The sequence below is a fragment of the Rousettus aegyptiacus genome, unplaced genomic scaffold, assembly GCF_014176215.1.
Source record: "Rousettus aegyptiacus isolate mRouAeg1 unplaced genomic scaffold, mRouAeg1.p scaffold_m13_p_17, whole genome shotgun sequence".
Taxonomy (NCBI): Eukaryota; Metazoa; Chordata; class Mammalia; order Chiroptera; family Pteropodidae; genus Rousettus; species Rousettus aegyptiacus.
The window spans coordinates 5478745-5493959 of record NW_023416292.1 but is presented as its reverse complement, the minus strand read 5'-3'; the positions used below and the strand labels follow the sequence as shown (position 1 = coordinate 5493959).

Below are 15215 nucleotides of genomic sequence, written 5' to 3'. Positions count from 1 at the left end.
AAAGTTAGTTTACTTGTTTCATGAGATAGGCCTGTATAGCTGTGAATTTCCCTCTCAAAATTGCTTTGCTGCATTCTATACTTTTTAAATAGTTATGTTTTTTATTTTATTTGTCTCAAAGGAGTTTTTGATTTCCGCTTATTTCCAGTTTAATCCATTGGCTGTTTTTTAGCATGCTGTTTAGCCTCCACATATCTGTGTTTTTCCAGTTGTCCCCCCACCCGCCCCCGCCCTGTTGGTGATTTCTAGTTATATACCACTGTGGTGTGAAAAGTTGCTAGATATGATTTCAATCTTCTCAAACTTATCCAGGTTTGTTTTGGTACCAATATATTATCTATCCTGGAGACTAGTCCACATGCGTTTGACAAAAATGTTTTTTGGATAAAATGTTCTATGAATGCCTATTGATCATGAGGTCAATTGATCTCATGTGGCATTTAAGGGGCTTATTTCCTTATTAATTTTCTGACAAGATGGTCTAGCCATTGAGGTGGGTGAGGTATTAAAATCCCCTACTATTATTGCATTACTGTGAACTTCTCCCTTTAAGTCCATTAACATTTGCTTTATATATTTAGGTGCTCTTATGTTATATTATATCCTCTTCTTGGATTGATCCTTTTATAATTATGTAATGTTATTTTTTGTCTCTTTTTACATTCTTTGCTTTAAAGTATATTTTGTCTGACATAAGTATTGCTAGCCCGACTTTTTGTTTCTATTTACGTGAACTATCTTTTTCCATCCCTTCACATTCAGTCTATATGTACCTTCTAATTTGAAGTGAGTCTCTTGTAAGCAGCATTTAGATGGATCATGTTTTTGGTCTATTCGTCTACCCTATAACTTTTTATTGGAGATTTAATCCATTTATATTTAAAGTAATTATTAGTAAACATGTATATATTGCCATTTAGTTAACTGTTTTTGGGTTGTTTTTGTAGTTCTCTGCTCCTTTCTTCTTTTGATCGTCCCTTGTAGTCTGCTGGTTTTCTTTAGTGTTTTATTTGAGTTTCCTTCTCTTTAATCTTTGTGTATTTTTTGTAGGTTTTTGGTTACCAGGAAGTTGATATATATCATTCTGTATCTTTAGCAGTCAATTTTAAGCTGATAGGCATTTAAGATTGAATGTATACTAAAAGGCCATTTTATATACTCTCTTCGATGCTTTCTGATGTCACATGTTAGATCTTTACATATTTTGATGCAGTGATGATTCAACCAAAGAAGGAAAGTGAGGAACACAAAACTATTTTGTTTTGCTTTTTTAGAAGTTACTCCTATATGAAACTTCTGGAGTTATAAAAATAGTCCGCTGACAGTATTTTCTACTCGGACTGCCTGTATATGTAATAATAATAATAATAATAATAATTAATAATAATAATAAAAATAAAAAAACAACTACTACTGAGAGGGAAAAAAAATGGCATAGATGATAGAGGCTCTGTTCATCCCTCTTGCGACCAAATCAAAGTTGTGACAGAAACAAGGAGCAAACAGCAAGGAAAATTGCCTGGGATGAACAAGCCATACAACTAGGAAGAAATCCAAGAAATCATCCTGCAATGGGAAGAGGTAGGACGGGGTGAGGACATGAGGCTGCCCAGCGGCGTAGTGGGACAGAGGCCATAGCAGCGGCAGCTGGTAGCTGCAGACGCCTCTTAAAAGGGCTGTGTCCATGAGCGGACTTTGGTGGTGACAGACCTACTCGCTCTGAGCACCAGTGCCCTGTCGGCTGCACAGGGGGCACTGAGTTGTCAAAGTGAGGGCCGAGGTGAGACTTGGTCTGTACAGAAATGCGCGATATCCACTATTTCTCTGCTGAGCCCTCCCCCTCTCTATGTTTGTGGACAAGGTGCAGCCTCAGCAGAGATGTCATCAAACTGGATAACAGAGGTTGCTCTGCCCAGAGGATTCCCTGAAATTCCGCCTCCCCCAACTTGCAGCCCCACCCAAGCCACATCCGGGTGTATCCTCAGCGAGTCAGGTGCTCCATGCTGAGCAGCGCCTAGACTCACACTGGAGGCAGCTGGCCTCGGTTTCTGGTGTGGCCTTTTGAGGCAACTATAAGCACAGCATCTGTGGTTTGCTTGCTGAATCTTAACAGGTGGACCCAGAGGGAGAGAGGCTTGAGCTAAATTTGGCAGCTGACCCTCTCTCAGGACTGTGCCACTGGACACCTACTTCACAAATCCATAATAATAAGACCAGGGGACTTGGGAGCTTTGCTTAGTACATAGAAACAGACAAAAAGGCAGCCAAAATGGGAAGACAAAGAAGCAGAAACCCTATGAGAGAACAGAACAGAGATGCAAAAATAATGGAGTCAAGTAATCTAACAGATGCAGAGTTCAAAACACTGGTTATAAAGATTCTCAATGAACTTAGGGGATGCGTAGATGAATTCAGTGAGACTTTAACAAAGAGAAAAAAAACAAAAATGGAAATGAAAATTATAAAAGGGAACCAGTTAGAAATGAAGAACACATTATCTGAGAAGAAAAGTATATTAAATAGAATAAACAGAGTGAATAAAGAAGAGGATCGACTGACCTATATAGCGGATGGGAAAGCCAAGGACACATAATCAGAATGGCAAGAAAAAAGAAGTCGAGACTATAATAATAATTTAAGTAGCCTATGGAACACTATTGAATGTAAAAATATCCATGTCATAGGGCTACCTGTGGGAAAACAAGACATTGAAGAACTATTTGAAGAAATAATGATGGAAAACTTCCCTAACCTGATGAAGAAAATAGACATACAACCCCAGGAAGCTCAAAGAGTCCCAAAAGCCATGAACTCAAAGAGGCCCACACTAAGACATATCATCATTAAAATGCCAAAGGTTAAATACAAAGAGAGAATCTTAAAAGCAGGAAGAGCAAAGCAGTTATTAGTTATCTATAAGGGAGCATCCGTAAGACTGGCAGCTGATTGCTCAAGAGAAACTTTGCAGGAGAGAAGGGCTAGGCATAAAATAGTCAACGTGATGAAAACCCAGGATCTACAACCAAGAATACTTTATCCAGCAAAGCTATCATTTAGAGTAGAAGGACAGATAAAGAGCTTCCCAGACAAAAATAAGCTGAGGGAATTTATCAACACCAAGCCAGTATTACAGGAAACTGGAGGGACTTCTTTAAGAAGAAAAAACATGTATCAAAAACAGGAATAAAGAATGGTAATAGCTACATTCTTATCAACAAGTACCTCAAATGGAAAAGAATGCTCCGACCAAAAGATAGACTGGCTGAATGGATAAGAAAATAAGACACCTACATATGCTGCCTACAAGAAACTCACTTCAGATTAAAAGAGACTTAAAGGAAGGGGATGGAAAAAAAGATATTGCCTTGATGGACCTAGAAGGTATTACACTGAATGAAATGGGTCGGATAGAGAAAGACAAATATTGCATGATTTCACATACATGTGGAATCTAAAGAACAAAATAAACAACAATGGTAACAAAAGCGGAAATAAACTCATAGATATAGACACTATTTTGAGGGATACTAGGTGGGAGGGAGATTGAGGGGGACAGCAAAAAAAGGCAAAGGGATTAAGACGTACAAATGGATAGGTGCAGAATAGACGTGGACATGTAGTGTAGCGTGGGAAAGATGGTTAATAGTATTATAATAAATATGTAAGGGGGAAGAGAGGTACTAGATTTAGTGGGGTGATCACTTTGCGAGTTATGTCGATCTTTGATCACTCTACTGTACAACTGAAACTGGTATATTACTGTCTGTCAACTACAATTGAAAAAAACTCATTGATTTGTACAATGTAAACACAAACAACTAATTGTCTATTATATTTCAGTAAAGATGGGGAAAAAAGAAAAAAAAACTGAAAAAGAAATCCAATATTCATATCATGTGTTCTACAAATATAAGATTTAAGATTCAAATGAAGGCATTATGGGTATTTTAAAAAAGATAGTAAGTTTAAAAAAAAAAAAAAAGAGCTCTTTGTGAGTGAAGAATCTACTTTTATTACGTGGCCCAAAACCAATGATTAATATAAAAAGAAAATATATCGTAATACCATGAATACCAAACGTCTTAAAGTTATTGGTTTAATTTCAAAGTTATTTCCAAGGCAATAGGAACAAACAAATCACTGAAAATCAGAAGTTTCGCAGCACCTAATTTTGGTCTAAGTTCTAAGATTTATTCTAAGGCTTTTATTACATTGTAAATTATTTTGTTAGAATTTAAATTTGATGTTTAAGAGCCCTATGCTCCTTAGAAGAATCTACATTTTTTATCTATTTTAAGTCCCCCACCTTTTTTCATTTTTATAAATAAAAAGACAGATAAAATTAATGAGGTGCCTTGTAAATCTTACCCCTCTCAGCAACTTTTAAGTTTAACCCCATCAGTTTTACTGCGACCTAGTAAATTAAGAGAACATAAGAGGGAAATCAAATAATGTTGCTTTTAATTCCCTGGTTTAACATGTATGTATAAATAACAAGTCTGAATGAAAAAAAAAATCAAATTGGGTATTTGAATGAAGACATCTATATAGCTTCTTACAACTACTTCAGTTATACAGGCAAATGGAGATTTTTCAAAAAAACTTCCATGAATACATCTGTCAGACTCTCCACAGTGAACTATTTTAAATTTAATCCTGGACACCAATCTAATTTGGGAAATAAGGTATAACTAGATAAGGCCCCATAATGATCTATACTTGGTTTGCAGAACTTAAACATCAAATCCCACAGAAATTTATCCTACACTCAGAATAGCTGAAGCAACTGCACAGATTTCTCTTGTTACGATGATATTAAAAGTAGCTGAAAATATTTTTAGTAAAGAAATGCAATACAGATGGCACATTCATGCAGGTACATTTCTAAGACAGGCAGCATACAATACAGAGTACAAACAAAAGCTGCACAAATATAGGTCAAGAGTGAGAATCACCAAAATGTTCAAGAAACGTTTCATTTACCTTTTCTTCTTTCCTTTCAAAACTTTCCACACAATGATGCAAATTACTATGACGCCAGCAACTACAACAAACCAAAACACAAATGACATGTAACTTGAAAACTAAGCACCAAGATTCAAAATCTAGGAGATGAAATTAATGTTGGTTACATTTCAGCAGTCAGAAAATGTTATTAAGTACATGTACATTTATATTCTACCTGAACTCTTCACTGTTTAAATGTAATTCCCTGGAATCACTTAAACAGCTCACTGTGAGTCAGTGAAGAGTCCTAGTTTCGTATAGAGAATTACTCAAAGCATGTTTAGGACGCAAATGACTACTCATCTTGAAAAAAACTATTATTTATGGTTTGTTGCTGAATGGAAATATTGAACATAAAAAATATATATTCACCAATACAAGGTGGTATAGCATATGAAAAGTAAGGTGTTTCTAGAATAGTTTACTTAATTTCAAGTCATAAAAACTACAGAAACCGAAAAATCATTAAATGAATAATGTTCACATCATTATTTTGATCTAAGTGGTATCCAGGTTTGGGAAACTCACCTACAACAATAACGATCACAGCAATGATTCCTCCATCTGAGAAAAAATAAAACCAGTTTTAAAATAATTGAACACATGTGAGTCTCCAGATAGCAGATTTTTACTTGTGATTAGATCACCTACAAACTACAGCAAAGAAAAACTTTATCAATCCAGTTTAGTGAGACTGCTAGTGCTATCTCAAGAGAGACTCGAAATATATTATTATCGACCTTTCCTCTGGCACTCCCACCCTAATTAAAACATAGTCTTAATTACCAAAGATATTCTAGGAATGTAAATGAAACACCAGGGCAAACAGATAAAAATAATGCATATACACATGTATTTCTGACTATCCAGAGATATAAAATAATACTATAAAATCTTAATTCTTAGAAATGTTTATCAGTAGTACCTCTGCTGCTAAACTGCTATTATTTTTATTAAATTTCTATAGGTCGTAGCATACAATGTCATGTTTACCTCTGCTATTTTCCTTTAATAAAAAATTATCAAGTGTTTAACATCTTAAGATGGCACTGGATTTACTGGCATGAAGACAGTTTAACTAGTGTTCAGATAAGTGTTTATAAAAAGATTAACCTTACTACACTAGTCTAAGTGAATAACAAATGAAGATATTTTCATGATTTACTCATCAAGAAATATTTGTATTTCATTCAAATGTCATAACTATATTTCATCATTTTCTTTAACATTTACTGTGTGAACTGTGAGCCTACAGAGAGTGTGCTACACCAGCCTGTTACAGAAAAAAACTACCTCAACTTATATTACTTTACAAGGTATACATGATATGAATAGAAAAAAAAGGCTTATAAACTGCCATCACAAAAATACTACTATCACATGGAAAGTAACTTATGTTCTATAAATGTTAACCTACATATACCTGTAGCATTAGAGAAAGTTACCTTACCCCAGCAGAAATTCTAATTTGGGGGTACTGCTTAAAAGTTGTATTATCTACATGTATTCACACATACTACTGCTTATATTTGTCATTGTATCTGCACTATTAAAATAAATATGAATGTCAGTTATCACCCATTTGTGACAGGTTGTTTCTTCTCAAAGTACAAATAATGAAATATGATATTTCCATGGAGAACTCTAAGATCTAACAATGCAGTCTAATAATAAACAAAATAATACCTAAATGTTCAGGTGATTCGCCACTGGGAGGGGAAAGTTCTGGAAAAAAGAAAAAAAAACATAATAATAAACCTTAAAGACCTCTAAATTCATAAGACGTTTTGCCTTTGCACGAAAACCCATATAATTTCCTTTTCCTTATGTAAATTAGTTTCTATTTAAAAGTAGTATCATAAAATATTATACGTTTATATTCAATGTCATCGGAATTCTTCTTCCTGCCCAGTACCCCTTCCTATGACAATATTCTGTGGTACAGCAAGCAAATTTATCAGAAGACTATTGTCAAAAATAGCTTATAGATTAATATGATTCTACTTAACAGATATAAGAGTTGGCTTAATAAACAATTTATGAGTTGATCTACAATAGAAGAAAACTTCCACATAATAAAGGGCATTTATGAAAAACCTATGGCTAACATTATATTCAATGGTGAATGATTCAAAGTTTTTTCCCTTAAGATCAGGAATAAGACAGGATGCTTGTGTTTCCTACTTCTATTGAATATAATATTAGAAGGGTTCGTTGGAGCAATTTGGCTAGAAAAATAAAAATATCTAAATAGGAATGGAAGAACTAAAATGATCTCTGTTCTAGATGACAGGATCTTTCACATAGCAAATGCTAAAGATCACACACAGACACACACACACTACACACACACACACACACACAAATCTGTTTGACAAATAAATGAATTCATCAAAGTTGCAGGCTACAAAATCAACATTCAAAAATCAGTTGCATTTCTAGAAACTAAAAATGAACAACCCCAAAAGGAAAATTTTTTAAAAATCCATTATAATAGCATCAAAAATAATAAAATATTTAGGAATAAACTTAACCTAAATTTAAGTTAAGGAGTGAAAGACTCCTATACTGAAAACTACAAAACACTGCTAAAAGAAAATGCAGATGACATAACTGCATTCCACATTCATGGACTGGAAGGCTTAATATTGTTCAAACATTAATACTACACCAAGCAACCTACAGATTAAATGCAACCCCTAACACCATCCTAAATACGCACTTTTCAGAAATAGAAAAATCCAACCTATAATTCATATGAAATCCAAGGTACTGGGAAAAACCAAGACAATCTTGAAAAAAAGAGCAAAGTTGAGAGGACTCACACTTCCTGATTTCAGAACAAACTCAAAAGCCACAGTAATCAAAAAAGAGTGTCCTGGCACTCTAAAGACAGATGCACAGACCAACGGAATAAAAGCACAGAAATAAAATCTTACAAATATGGTCAAGTGAACACAAGGATGCTGAGGGGCAGTCTTTTCAAGTTGTTTTTGGAAAAATGGATATCTATATATAAAAGAATTAAGTTGGTCTCTTACCTTATACTATATAAAAATTAATTCAAAATGGATCAAAGAACTAAAGCATAAGATCTAAAACTATAAAACTCTTAGAAGAAAACATAGAGGGCAAGCTTCATGATGTTGGATTTGACCATTTCTTGGATGTGACACTAAAAGCACAGGTAACAAAAGAAAAAGTAGATAAACTGAACATAAAAACTAAAAACACAGAATGAGAGGCAACATCTGCACATCGTGTACATGATAAAGGATTAATATCGAAAATATATAATGAATTTCTAAAACTCAACGACAACAACAAATAACCCAAATCAAAAATGGGCAAAAGACTCGAATAGATATTTCTCTGAAGAAGATATACAAAACACCAATAAGCACATGAAAATATGATCACTGTTCATTAGGAAATGCTAAAAAAACCACAATGAGGTACTACTTCATATACATGAGGTTGGCTAGTATCCAAAAAAAGACAGTAACAAGAGTTGGTAAAGAGGTAGAGAAATTAAAACTCTGTGTGTGCATAGCCAGTGAGAAGGTCAAATGGTGCAGGCACTGTGGAAAACAGTATGGTTGTTCCTCAAAAAGTAAACAGAATTATACTTGAAACTAAAGTAAATAAATAAATTTTAAAAATATATCTTTCAAATTAAAAAAAAAAAAAGTAAACAGAATTACCACGTAACCCAGCAAATCCACTCTTAGGTATATACTTCCCAAAATTGAAACAGGGACTCAAAACAGTTACTCAAATGCCAATATTCAGAGAAACATATTCAGAGTAAACAAAAGCTGGAAACAACCCAAGTGTCTACCAAAAGATGAATGGATGAACAAAATGTGGTTTATACATACAATGTAATATTATTCAGCTATAAAAACAATAAGGTTCTGATTCTTGCTACAGGTGGATGAACCTTGAAAACATTAAGCTAGTGAAGTTAGAGGTGATAACACTTCCATGAGGAACCTAGAAGAGTCAAATTCATAGAGACAGAAAGTAGAATAGTGGTTACCTGGTGTATTTGTGTGAGGAGATATCAGAGAGTTATTGTTTAATAGGTATATTCATTTGAGATGAAAATTTTGAGATGGCTGCTTAATAATGTGGAAGTACTAAATGCCATTGAAATGTACACTTAAAATGGTTAACATGTTAAAAAATAAAAAAAAGTTCATTTAGAAAAATTAACAGAGAAGTAGTTGAACATTTCTGAAAAGAAAGTGTTCTGCCAGATATTAAGAATAGTACTGCAGTGAAAACAAACAAACAAACAAACAAACAAAACACGGTTTGGTGATGGCACAGGAATGGACAGAGTTCAAGGGAATAGAAAGATGATTAGAAAACCTTTGAATTTAAGGCAAAAATTGGCATTTCAAAACAGTTGGAAAGACAATGTATTCAACAAATGGGATGGGTGGAAAGGAACACTATCTCCATATATTATAAGAATTTCAGATGTATCAATGATTTAAAAGCAAAGAATGCAGTCGGAACATATGGTTGAAATGTTTACATAATTCCAGCATGGGGAAGACCTAAAGCTTTTTAAGACAAAACACTTATAGACATTAGGAAAAGATAAATGCATCTGATTACCTATTAATGTAAAACTTGACACATAAATGACCACTGATAGGACAGTTAAATAAAATATGGTATATATTAGAGCAAAAATAAAACAAAGATGGGAATAAATCAAAATACAACCCCAATCTAAGACAGTAAGTATAGAAAGTGAGTTTTAGAAAAGTATGAACAGCATGATGCTATTGTTTATGAAAAAAGAAAACATGCCAAAATATATATATTTATACATATAAGGATACTGACATACAGAAACAGATAAAAAGATACCTAAACTTTATAAAGTGATCAAGGTATGGACTAGAGACAAAGGAGACTAATCTTTTACTCTGTATACTTTCATAATACTTGAAATTTTACAAATTTATATTCATATAATATTTATGTAATTAAAAGTTATAAAATGCAATCTATTTCCAATAGTATAAAAATCTTAAAAGGAAACTGACTAGTAAAACTATAGCAAACAAAAAAAAAAAAACAAGAAAAAGATATTTACTTCAGGTTAAAAGGGTTTTAATTTATGAGTTTTGACAAATCAACAAAAATATTTTAGAAACCTAACAGAAAAATGAACAAAGGACATGAACAAATAATGTAGAACTAAAAAACCCTCAACTTCATTGATGATTAAAGAAATGCAAATTAATATATAACATCAGTTTTCACCCATCACTTTATTAAGTTCTTAACAATATAAGTAGAATAAAGAGTAACTGAACCTGTGGTTCTTGGAACTGAAGATGTGGCTGGACTAGTAGGCTTGACACCTGGAAGAGTTACAGAACTTGGATGACTTGTAACTGAAGGTGTAGCTGGAAGGGTAGGCTTGACATCTGGAACGGAATTTGATTCCATTCACCAGCTTTAGCTATATGATATTATAAATTTAATTTTTTATTTTTAACAAAGATTAGTCCTCAGAATGAAAAATATACAAACACAATTCTACTTCTGGGAATTTAACCTAAATACATATTTATAAAAGTACATAAGGATGTATGTATAAAAATGTCCACTGTGGCTTTGTATTTTAAAATGGAAACTCTAGAAATTAATAATAAATCACAAAAAAAAATCAGAATAAACATGTTATCTTTAAAAAAATGCCATTCAAGTAGTATCATTCATATTATATACAGCACAAGATTTCTATCCTTTTCTTTTTTCTTAGTATTTCTTGGACATTTTTTCATATTAGAACAATTAGATCTACCTTATCACCATTTTATGTTGCTATTGATCCTTTCTTTAACTGCTAATAAAAATTTATGGACCCATAAAACAATTTTGACTTTTGATATTTTTTAAAAATCCTTACACTTAATAAACTTTTCTCACAATCAATTTGCTCCTCTTCTTTCAAATGTTAAACTGTATCAGTAATTTTAAAATAATTTATAAATCCTTTATGAATACTTATGGTCAACTCTTTCAAAAGAGCACATCGACAAACACAGTATCCCACAGTGCACAGATCCACTAGGACTACATCAGCAAACATGGATGGGTCAATGAGAATAAACTGCACATGCAATCTTAATGTATCAGTTCACCAAGAAACCACCTCTTACCCCACAAAACCTCACAGCATTCAGCTAAAGTACTCAAGGCAGCTACCAAGTATGCAGGAATTACAAAAAGGTACACTAATTGCCATGTCAACATGCGTAATTCCCCTCAACCCTTTAAAATATTAGGACAACAGGAAATATGCAAGCAAATTAGAAGCCAGTGATTGAGATTTGCGTTCAACACCCTCATTTAAACAACAAGAATCTAAAGCCCGCAGGAAGGATGGTACTCGAGTAAGCAAAGCCAAATTAGGACCCTGAGCAAGGTCAGCTCAGGCCAATGTTCTCCCCACTATTCTTCTTGTCTCTTATTTCTGCTTAAACCAAAGAGAAGCCAGAGATAGCAGCACTGAAATCAGAAAGGCAATTCCTTCCACCATATCAAAATAATCATTCTAGTCTTAAGCAAAGCAGTTGATCAGTTGTCCATGCAAGAAACCCTCCATTTCATTTCAATAAGTAAGGACTTTTCCTGCCTTTCAGTTGCTATTAAATTTAGTTTCTATTTCCAAATAAAAATGCCCAGTAAAGAGGAAAAAAAAACAATTGTATGAGATGTGGTGGTAGAAATACAAGACTTGTTCTAGAGACAGTAGAGATTTCCCAGTTTAAATATACTATATAAAAAAGAACTAAACTGGCTGCAATCCAGGAAATAAAACTCAGTCCTGGACCAGCAAGATACTCTGTAAAAGTGTCACCAGATCACCTTTAAAATGAATAAAACAATGAAGTTGATTACAGAGAAAACAGATTAAAAAGCAGAAGCCATGGAACTTCCTGTTCACTAATATTAAATGGAGTGATGCTGTAAGTCATGTGAGCTTCCTTTAAGAGCTTCCTACATGCCAAGCATTGTGTTAAGTGATTTAAATGGATCCTGCTTAAAGGTTACTTTCCAATGAGGAAGGTATTAATCATTTTATATATAAATAAACACATTTAAAGTTATTATATAACTTATCGAGTTAATATAGCTATATCTGAGGACTATGGCAAATAATTTTAGAATCACTAAATATAACAACTAAATGGCTGTAAATATGTTCCTTCTCTTTTCATTACTAAACATGATGAATGAGTGCAAATCATGAGAAATATAAAGTAATTCAAAAGATTTCAAAAAATCACCAGAAAGTCAAAGAATTTTCAAAAATATAAGCTGGAAGTTACGAAACCTGTAACACTGGAAATTGGAGATTTTGTACTGAGAGGAGTTGACACTGGAAGATAAAATAAGGAAGACTGGGTCAAATACTTGGGAGTTATGGGTGCTATTTTCAAAAATAATTTAAAAGTTTTGAAAAATATAAGCTGGAAGTTACAAAACCTGTAACACTGGGAATTGGAGATTTTGTACTGAGAGGAGTTGACACTGAAAAATAAAATAAGGAAGACTGGGTCAAATACTTGGGAGTCATGGGTGTTATTTTCAAAAATAATTTAAAAGTTTTGAAAAATATAAGATGTTACTAAACCTGAATGATTCAAAATTGGAAGTTTGGTACTAGGAATCAAAACTGAAAAACAAAATAATGTAAACAGGATCAACCAATTAGGAATTATTAATTTATTTATATGAATTATGCCTTTCGTTTTTGACTTTAGATAAAAATATCCATGCTTCAATTTTCTGAGAAATGGTTGCTATCTACTTTTTTTAAAAAAAGCTTACAGCATCAGGTGAATCCTAGGTGGTCTCCCATCCAAGTACTAACCAGGTCCAACCCTGCTTAGCTTCACGAGATCAGACAAGATCCGGCATGTTCAGAGCGGCATGCCATAGACTGCTGCTATAAACTTTTAAACCTAAAAAGCCTGAGAAAAAGTTATACACCTGTGTGTGTCCATCATGTGCTAATCCTACGAAAACATAGGAAATAACAAGAGAATTCTCTGTGAATTTTACATTTCATTGAAAATGAATACTAGACAGAGTTGAATATTAAAACTGCTTCTTTTCAATTACTGTGTATCATTTATATTTAATTCAAAGATATAAAGTCCCCCCGCCCCCCCCCCCCCCCCCCAAAAAAAAAAATCCAACAAGGAAAAAGACACCATTTGTACCTTGAATACATTCTGGCTTCTCAGGCTCCCATACACTGCTAGCATTACAGGTAACTGTGCTGCTGCCTTTAGGGTGAAAACCTGGGTTGCATTCAAATACAACCTGCGCTTTGTAGTAATATTTACTTCCAAATCCTGCCAGCAGTTTTCCATTTGCAACTGCTGGATATGGACATTTGACCACTGAAAAGTAGAGAAATTCCAGAATTAATGGGAAGGTACTTAAAAATAGGACAGTAAAACTAGTGCAAAGTGTATTTCCACTGGGACAAAGAGATGAGGAATAGATGGCAGGATATTAAATTTTTTTTAACATACTTTATTTGTGCATTTTAATTCCAGTTAAACAGATTTAGAGAACTCTATTAGCATTTTCCCACCTAGAACTGACTGTCATTATAGTTTATTGGCTTTCCTACATTTTTTCCCTTATTACTGACAAGTTTTGAGAAAGGTCTGACTACTAGATACAAATTCCTGTTAAGTTCAAACTCAACTTCTGACATACTCTTTAGCTCTAGAGATTTTTAAAATTTTCATGCTGACACTGAATACACAGACCTGCTTTTGCAGAAAGGCAGGAAGACTTGTGAGAAGAGTCTTAAGCTCAAATGTAAAAGCTGAAAAGGAGTTAGCCATGCAAAGATATGCAAATAGAAAGTCCTCAGGTAGCAACTGGGATGTTCAAGGAATAGGACGGTCGCAATGACATGGATGGACTTAGAGATTATTATGCTGAGTGAAATAAGACAGAGAACGATAAATACCATATGATTTCACTTATATGCAGAATCTAAGGAACAAAAAATAATACAAAATAATCAAAAACAGACTCACAAATATAGAGGACAATCTGGTGACAGCCGGGGGGAGGGGGTTTGGGGGGCTGGAAGAAAGGGGTGAAGGGTCAAAAAAGTACAAATTAGTACCTGATAGATGGTCACAGGGTTGGGGAGCACAGCATAGGGAATGCGGTTAGCATTAATGTAATGGCTGGGTGTAGAGCCAGAGCAGAGAAAGAGCAATCGGAGGGATTGTTTTATAAACTATATAAATGTCTAACCAATGTACTGTATACTTGAAACTAACTAACTAATTAATAAAATAATAGAAAGACAGTAGAGTTAGGGCTGTATTTTCCAAACATTTTTAACTATAACCCAGAGCTCAAGCACCACATTTTACATTGTAAAACAGAATATCCCGCAGGTCCGAGATAAAGTTAAAAGTTAATACTTATCCTAATTACCAGTATACTCTAGTATTTCCCATTCTACTCTACTAATTAGGAAGTAAAATGCTGGTCACAACCGTCTAGACTGATTTCAGGATCCAGTTAATGAGTTTGGCAGAATTTGGAAAAAATCACCAACAAAAAAACACTAGACTGGGCAATGAGTACAAGAGAACATCTTAGAAGATTAAATCTCAGCAGTATATAAAGGTCCACAATGTACAAACTCTTAGACCAGAAGAGTAGTCTTCGTAGTTTTCTGTGGATCTGAATTTCCATCAGGTATCTTTTCCCTTCAGCCTGAAGATCTTTCTTTAGTAATTCTTGTATTGCAGTTCAACTAGTTACAAATTCTCTTAGCTTTTATCTCAAACTGTTTTTATTTACTACCTTCAATTTTAAAAGATTTCTCCTTAAAAGGTGAAGATATTAAGAAGTACAAATTGGCAGTTACAAAATAGTCACAGGGATGTAAAGTAGAGCACAGGGAACATAGTCAGTTATATTGTAATAACTATGTATGGTGTAAGTGGGTACTAGACTTATCCCGGTGATCATGTCATAAATTAAGTGCCTAACCACTATGTTGTACACCTGAAACTAATATCATACTGAATGTCGACTGTAATTAAAAAATAAAAATAAAATAAAATAAATCCTTGAAAGAGATTTCTAGGTTATGTGTTTTATTTTTCTTTCAGCAGTTTAACAGA

The 15215-nt window shown here is 33.6% G+C and overlaps 1 protein-coding gene across 1 annotated transcript in view; it reads right to left on the bottom strand.

Annotated features, from left to right (window-relative positions):
* Positions 1–15215, bottom strand: part of LOC107513504 (membrane cofactor protein) — a 120279-nt gene that overhangs the window by 9469 nt on the left and 95595 nt on the right. The window contains exons 11-18 of the mRNA XM_036234461.1: positions 13269–13451; positions 12677–12718; positions 12529–12573; positions 12377–12421; positions 10347–10460; positions 6694–6732; positions 5536–5571; positions 4984–5044 (exon numbers count right to left, since the gene is read on the bottom strand). Of these exons, the coding sequence (XP_036090354.1) occupies positions 4984–5044; positions 5536–5571; positions 6694–6732; positions 10347–10460; positions 12377–12421; positions 12529–12573; positions 12677–12718; positions 13269–13451 (565 nt within the window). The remainder of the gene's footprint in view (positions 1–4983; positions 5045–5535; positions 5572–6693; positions 6733–10346; positions 10461–12376; positions 12422–12528; positions 12574–12676; positions 12719–13268; positions 13452–15215) is intronic.